Raw genomic sequence first — 8,069 nt, forward strand, 5'->3', positions numbered from 1 at the left:
TGGGGATTGTCTAGTAGCCTTGATTCTTAAGAATATTGTTGATGATGATATTAGTGTTGTGAAATTTGATAGATGACATTATTAGCTTTGATTATTGAGATGAGTTATGGTGGTAGTGGTGGTGAAAGGTTGAAAATTAGAGTGATGTTAGCTAAGGGTTAGAGATTGGAAATAAGATAGGGTTAGGTTTGGTTAATAGGGATAATTTAAAAATTTTGAATAGATTTTTAGGGTTTAGTTAATTTTATCCAAGAATTCATCTTTTATAGGCATAAGATGAGTTTTTTTTTTCATAGGTAAATTTGTCAGTGTAATGAATATTCATGGATATTGTAAGAGTATAAGGAGTGCAGAGTAGTTAGTATGACTTAGTTTTAGTCTACATGACTTAGTTTTAGTCTACGAAGTTGGACCTTTTTTATTGTGTCTTGAATGTAACTATAATTGAGTGTAGTTTATCCTAAGTTGTGTAGTATATAAATACATAAGGGCATTGTGTAAAAGGGATAAATAATACAAATTCTCAATTTCTCATTTTCTCTGTTATTACTCTGTGTGTACGCTTACAGGTATAAATGGTAATTTTTCTTAAAAATTTTATTATAAATGACCAAGTTATTTTGAAAAATAAAAAATATTTTAGGGATCAAATTTTGTTGTACAACTTTTAAATAATTATCTAAATATTTTTTCAAAAATTCAAGTCAAATAGATAAATCGTTTGATAAATATCAGTTTTTTTACGACTTATAAAAAATATAATATTTATTATTTTTTTATTATCATATTTTCAAATTACTTAATTACTTATTTGTCATTTGTATTTTTAAAGGTTATTTTTGTTAATAACAAAAACTTTTAAATACCATTTTAGTAATTTACACTATTTTTAAACTATTTTTTTTAGTAAAGTTAATTATGTTGGCTAATAATCAATTGGTCTAAAATTACTCTTACAACATGTCCACACTAATAGACTAATAAACTAACCACCAGATAATAGACTAATAAACTAACCACAAGATCATATATTTTATTGTCATACTTTTTTATCTTTATGTTATTGTGTTTCTTTCCCTGCATTTTTATTTCTTCTTTCTTCTTCACACCCTTGTTTCATTTTTTTCCCCTCTATTTTGTGTTTCCCAAAATTAGAAAGCAAAAAACAAAAAAAAAAAAAAAAAAAAAAGATGAGGACGTGATAAGGAAACAATTGGTTGACTCAGTATATATTTTTTTTTAAAAAAATCATTTTGCCGTTGTCAAAATCTATATCTTTTAAATTATCAAAATAATTTACTCTTGCAGGAAAACTAATAATTTGAGAAGAAATACCTCCTCCGATTTTTCTTTTAGAAGGAATTATATAGGGATAACATTGACTTGCGTTTAAAACGCTTGAAGCACATAACAATTTAGCTCATCCTTAATGTTCAAAAGCCATGCTATGCTTTATGGTAAGCTTAGAGCCTTCCCTTCCAAGAATTATTCAACTCTCGACCAAATAAAAAGAGGGGGGGGGGGGGGGGTACTGCAGGAATAGAATGAAATTTCCTATGACAAAATAATAAATCCGATTAATTGCAAAATGGTAAAGGGTAAAATCCTAAAGAGAAATATACAAGATTCACACCTCCCATAATCACACTGTACAGAACTATAGACGAGTAAGCGTGTTCAGGTGATTTACAATTCAAGAAAATGCCAAAATGGTTGTTAGCCTAGGGAGGCTATAGACGAGGAAGCCTTAGCTTGTTTCTCTATGCAAACATCATCTTCCAATTTAAGAAATCGAGATGAGATATTCTCTTTCTTCAACAACCCTGATCGCACATGTTCCGATCTCAATGCTCAAGCACTGAAACACGTTGCTACTGCTGCATGCCCCATTCTGCATATCTTACTACATGCTAATTTCAAAATCTTCCAACCTGAGTGCATTAGATTAAAGATAAAAATAGTAAGTTACATCACACTCAAAGCTACAACTGAAAGGCCTCTCCTTGAACTTTTCATTTGGACAAGCATGTGACTCTCATATGAAAACCGGCATGTGCTTGCAATAAACACGAGATAAAATGAGAAAGGGCTATCAGCACTCCAATAATCGTATAAATTCCTAAGATACCATCAAATAATTTAAACCATTCTACTACAAATGAAGCAACTTGGACTTGGCTAAAACAAAATGAATGGATAAAATAACAGATTCCATAATTTCAACTACATTATATTAAGCTTCAAACGACTGGGTAGAAAGGTTACCTGAGTTGTTGCATTTGCAGAGCTTTCTGCCAGAAACCTGATATACTCATTCTTCTTTTTTTGGAAATTGACCTTTGCCACATCCAACAGAGTCTGTTCCCTTTTCAAATCTTCCAGAATATTTTCCTTCTGCGATTTCAAATCCTTTAATTGCATCTCAAGTTTAAGGGAGTTATCAATCCCCATTGATATTTCTGGCCTTGGGAATCTCACATCTATATCCACCCTGGATCCCACCACCACGGCGCCAAGGATAAAAGAAAGTCGATAAATAATTATGGCAATTTATGGATAACATCTTACTATAGGGTACAGATCGATATAGAGTTCTAAATTCCTTTACATGGTTTCAGTCTAGTAGAAGCAAAAATAGCATATTAATGCACAACTGAAGCATATTCTTTAAAAAGGATTTTGAAACTGATTCTTGAAACACAACAGTTTTTCATCAATGATCACACAATATAAATCAAAAGAACCAAGAAATACTTAAATTAACGAAGCTATGATAATCTAGAGGTTCCATATGTGGCAGAACATGTCTACAGGCTAGAATTTATAATTCATATCAGGTAAGATAATGTATCAGTTCAAGTGAAAGATTGAGATAACTATGATTGTTCAGTTCGGTTATAGATGATGTTATTTTCATAACAGTTAATCCAGCTAAACATCTTAGGATTTTTTCAAAAAAAGACATTTAAACAGGATAAAATTTCAAGAAAAATCATTCCGACACTAATATTTAATAAATCTATCATTCATTCCCCATACCTATTGCCCATGTAAAATACACCGCAGCTCCTAATCATTCCTCCATCTAAAGAGAGAGCTCCATCACTTATGCAAGGAAGTGCTTGTACCATATCTGCCCTAGTCTTATATACTTGTGTACGAGAGAAGAGATTATAAAACAGGGTTTCTCTGAGGCCATAACCACTGGGAGTTACACCAAATAGGTTTGAGCTATCAATGTTGATCATATTCACTGCAAAGCCAATAAAGCCAGGCGGACATGACCCATTGGGTAATCTTGGGTTTAAAATGTCCAGCTTCCGTTGTGCATCATCAGCCATATATGTACCTGGATAAGGCCTAAAAGAAAAGAGGAAAAAGGTTAATTAAAACACTAACTTATTCATAGAGACACTTGTAAATGTAATCATACCTCAGAGATTCAAGACATATCACTAGAAACCGACCATCCAAAGCCCTTCCAATAGAGGCACCTAATCCGTGAAGACCAGAACTCTTATTTACAATGCCGTCCTTATCATGCATTTCAAGAGCCTTGATTCCTTCAATGGTTCTACAGACAAGCGCCAGCATGGTGTCCAGCCCTAGATACTCTGAGAAAAGTCTGCATTCCAAATAAGCACAATGAAACTACCAGCATGTATGTGTAAACATTCATAGAAATGGAACTAGAGATGAATAAGGCTTTTTTAAAATTTTTCTTTTTCAAAGATAATGTCATTGAAACTGAAGATACATGAAAGCTATCACAATTCACAAGTTTGGAATAACTGCATGATTCACAAGCCAAAAATCAAATATCTATGCCAAATAGTACCTGCTAAGATTGTCATCCTCAACTTGGCCCAGTGTGGCAACAATCCCCACAACATCCTTAGTTGGTGTAAGATGAGATGCCTGAGCTTTAAAACGAGTCTTGATCTGGCACAAAATACCCGCAGCAGATTTTTCATGTTGCAATATCTGTTTATTAACCTCCTCCTTACTGATGGGGAGGGGACTGTCCCCATTATCAATGGTAAGTGTATTTGAAGACTCTGATTTCCCACTAGTAACTATGAATAGAAAAACAGATACATAACACAACTGAAACTTTCTCTTCATCAATATAGAATTAATAAAGAAAATGAAACAATAGATCATTTCAGGTTTTGAGCAGAGGAGTAAAAAGTATAACAACTAGGGAACAAATCTAGTAGATATACACACCAAACTTTCACTCCAACATATCATACTGCATAATGTTAATATCATCATGTATAATTAGAAATCAACAAGCACTCTGTAGCTGTGATGTGCATCTTTTTAATGTTTTTAAGATAAAAATACAGAATTAATTTGGGAAAAGCATAATTTCAAAACGCGAAATTGTAAACATGACTGTTAGTAAGAATATTTTGATCAATTAAAAATGCAATCAAATAAGTGGTTATTCTTGCTCAAGGGGTTCACATGGGAGTTAAGATAAACAGACAAAACAAGCGCAAGCTTCAGAATCCTCTGGTTGCCAACAATTACATCACTGTCACTGACACTTCTACATCACTGACACTTCACTACGTTGTCATCAGAATATGCAATGACACTCAACAATGTGAAAGATTACGACATCAATTTGATTATGCACCACAAAAGGCAGGATAATTATTCATGAAATTGAAAAAGTAATAAGTAGCTTCTTAACAGATAGAAAGTAAGAGCAAACGTACCTTGCAAATGAAGAATGGAATTGTCCAATTTGCTCTTTTGAGCATTCAAATTATTTAGGTTGTCCTCGTGCTGCTTAATTTTCATCCCCAACATATGTAGATCAGCCTCTAGTTTCTGGAAGTATTCAAAGGTTTTAGGGAAGTCCGTAGTATATATCATCATCACTCAACTGAAATCCCCAAAAAGTACATAACAGTACTTCTGTGATAAACTAAGATAATTTTTTTCTCATAAATGATGAAACTAGTTACCAAATAAACATTCAAACAATTAGTTTAGGGTAACAAAACAATAGATATTTTTACCCTAGGCTGATGATAGCAGCAACAGCATGATTAAACACTACAAATTTTACTCAACCTGGGACTGTCGGAAGAGGGATTCTGCTTGTTGATATCCACCGTTTTGTGCACCATTGTGAGAATCAACATGGTTTTCATTCAAATCCACTGGCACCAATGCTGAAGATCCTTGAATGGGTACAGGATTGGTATGATATGGATGCTGCACAAATAGAACTTGATCACGTATCATAGTTTTTTATTGTGGATGGCGGCTCATGGCGATGAGCCAAAACTCCGCCATAGTTTTATGGCAGATGGCGTTGTGGAAAATGGCGGAAATAGCGGATTACCTAAAAAATGCATATATATGTACAAAAAAACATGCAGAAAAATTGCAAATACAATAAACTTTAAAATCTAATCTATGTAAGCAATTTTCTAGTCATAAGACATCCAATTAATGCAGCAAATATAGTAGCAATTTAGCAAATAAACATAACATCAAGTTCAAGTCATAACTCATAAGTCATAAGGAGGTCATAAAACATAAGACATAGAACATAAAAACTAGAAACTTAAAAGAAAGACCAAAGCCATTGTCTCGTCATGTCTTTAAACTAACAAATGCTGAAATAAACCATCTAAATTTATAAGTCATAAGTAAGCTCTGAAAACCGTTTCTTAAGAGGAAGGAGTAAAAGAAACCCTGTTGTTTTTATTTTTCTATAAACCAAGCAGCAGAAGAAAAAATGACCTAATTTTTTTCACACATGAATTTCAAATAAATGCAATGCAGCTAACGCATGCAATTTTGTAAATTACCTGAGGCATCTGCATTTTGGAACTGAGATACAAACTTGGACAGTGAAGAAAGTACAGAAGCGACAGACGAGGAGGACGAAGACGGAAGAAGGAGGACGGCGTCTGCACAGAGAGTGTGGAGAAGGGCTAGGGTTAAAGAGAAGGTGGGGAGAAGAAGGGGACCACGCAGTGAGTGAAAAAAGTGGAGGAAGTGAGACTGCCAGAGTGAGTGACAGTTGGGGCTCTCAGCAGTGCCAACTCCTTGGTTCGGCTCTGGTTCCCGTAGGGTTGTCAAACGGATTGGTCCCACCCTTTAAAAATTCTGTGTGGGCAGCTTTTAGTTTTGGACCTGGCCTGTGAGCATGTCCGCTCAGTCCAGTAGGAATGGCGATGAGTAGAGGTGCTCATGGCCCGGTTTGATTAGAGAAGCCGATATTCGGTCTAGACTTAAATATTTTAAGATTAATTTGGTCCGATTTCATTATAATTTGGTGAAATTTGAGATTTCAAAAAATAGTTTGGTTAATTTCTTCAATCAAGTTTCAGCTAAGACTTGGGTCACCCAATCCAATTCAATTGAATCCGCGTATAAAAAAATATGTATTCTGTTTTAATATTTTTCTACATCAATGTCAGGAGCTTAGGATACATATAGTCATTGAAACGCTCGTCCGGAGCCTAGAGGCGCAGTGGAGAGCCCCTTCTTCCACGCTTTTATTGTGTATTCGTGTGATAAAACCTCGCGCTCCTCTTCACCATCAATCTTCTTGTTGCGCTTTTCAAAATTGGTTAACCACTTTTTAAAATTCGTGTAGTTAACCACTTTCTAAAATTGGTTATAATTTATAAACCATTTTGAAAAAAAATTTTAAATTTTGTTAAGTTTTTTTTAATCGATTAACCAGTTTATTGGTTTTTTATGAACTCCCCTAAATTCTTTTTTGTTGCGTTTTTCAATTTCATCTCTTGGATCAAAGATAAGCTACCAGATTCCATACAAATATTTTTTAGCTCAAGATTTTTCACTATAGTTAATACATGCTTGATTGCAATCGCTTTCACAGTTAGGCTAGAATATGTTTTGATCTTATCTATAAACTCGAACAATAACTTCTCTATCTTGTTTCTAATGACCGCGACTGAAGTTTTCTTTCCTAACATATTCACCTTCCACCATTTTTTTCATTTGGGCCACCATTTAATCAAGTATAAAGGTGTTGACCAAAATATTTATTTAATCCGATGATATTTAGAACAGATCGAATCTGATATGCAGTTATAAGGCATTTTAAATTTAAAAAAAAAAATAAAATAACCTGTGCTATTAATTTTGTTTTCTTGAATATACTATTTTTTTTTTTGGGAATGTTTTTCTTCAAAAATATTATTCATAAATTATTTTTTAAAACAATAGAAATAAGATAACCAATATAAAAAAAGAAATAAGACAACTTAACAAATAATATATTGTTTTTAATTTTTAGTTAGATCTATCAGATCGAATCTATAGATGTGATTAGAGGATAGAAAAAGGACAAGCGGTCTGCCAGAGATTGTGTTTGACTTTACCTTGTCAGTCGATTTGAGCTGTGAAAATATATAAATGTGTTAAGTCAAGAATTGATTTGGTACTCTATGATGACAAACATAATTAACTATTTCCCTATTATAACTAACATTTATGATGAATAATGTAGGAATCAATCATATTCTATCAAGGAAGTAAGAATAATGTATATTAATGAAGATTTTATTGAGGAAGAATCAAATTATAATTGAAAGGATCTGCTGCACTTCCTTCATGTATTTCCTTCATGTATGATGAAACAAAGAAGAAAAGTTTTTCTCAATAAGGACCAGCCATATAGCCTAAATCATGCAACGGCTAGCTTGTATCATGGGAATTTGTTTTCATACCATTCATGAAGAAGATGAAGTCTTATATATGAAAAGTTTATCAAGGATGGAAGGAACCTTTTCGGACACATCACATTTAGAAAAATCAGATTTTAGTCATTGTATTTTGAATGTGTTCTTCATCTCTTATGTCTAGAATTGAGAGTTATTGAAAGAAACAAAAAGCAAAGGGAATGTTCACACAAAAACCGTATATTCATTTTGTTTGAGAGTTGTGTTTGAAAGTGTATTTGGTTGAGTACACTTGGTTTTCCTTACTTAAGTTAGGTTAGGATGTTACGAGAGTGTGAATTTTTTGGAATTGGTGACTGTAATTTATTTTTTATTATAGTAAAA

General features: G+C 33.1%; 1 protein-coding gene across 1 annotated transcript; it reads right to left on the reverse strand.

Annotated features, from left to right (window-relative positions):
* Nucleotides 1-1,550: 1,550 nt before the first annotated feature.
* LOC112750628 (protein DEFECTIVE IN MERISTEM SILENCING 3) lies at nt 1,551-6,500 on the reverse strand. The gene is made up of 8 exons (XM_025799429.3): nt 5,838-6,500; nt 5,092-5,235; nt 4,731-4,845; nt 3,839-4,076; nt 3,434-3,625; nt 3,040-3,360; nt 2,266-2,491; nt 1,551-1,931 (listed from the first exon to the last, which is right to left on the reverse strand). The coding sequence occupies exons 1-8, from the start codon at nt 5,850-5,852 to the stop codon at nt 1,917-1,919; spliced, it is 1,266 nt and encodes a 421-aa protein (XP_025655214.1). The 5' UTR covers nt 5,853-6,500; the 3' UTR covers nt 1,551-1,916.
* Between the last annotated feature and the right edge of the window lie 1,569 nt (nt 6,501-8,069).

The sequence above is a fragment of the Arachis hypogaea genome, chromosome 15, assembly GCF_003086295.3.
Source record: "Arachis hypogaea cultivar Tifrunner chromosome 15, arahy.Tifrunner.gnm2.J5K5, whole genome shotgun sequence".
In the NCBI taxonomy this organism is placed as follows: domain Eukaryota; kingdom Viridiplantae; phylum Streptophyta; class Magnoliopsida; order Fabales; family Fabaceae; genus Arachis; species Arachis hypogaea.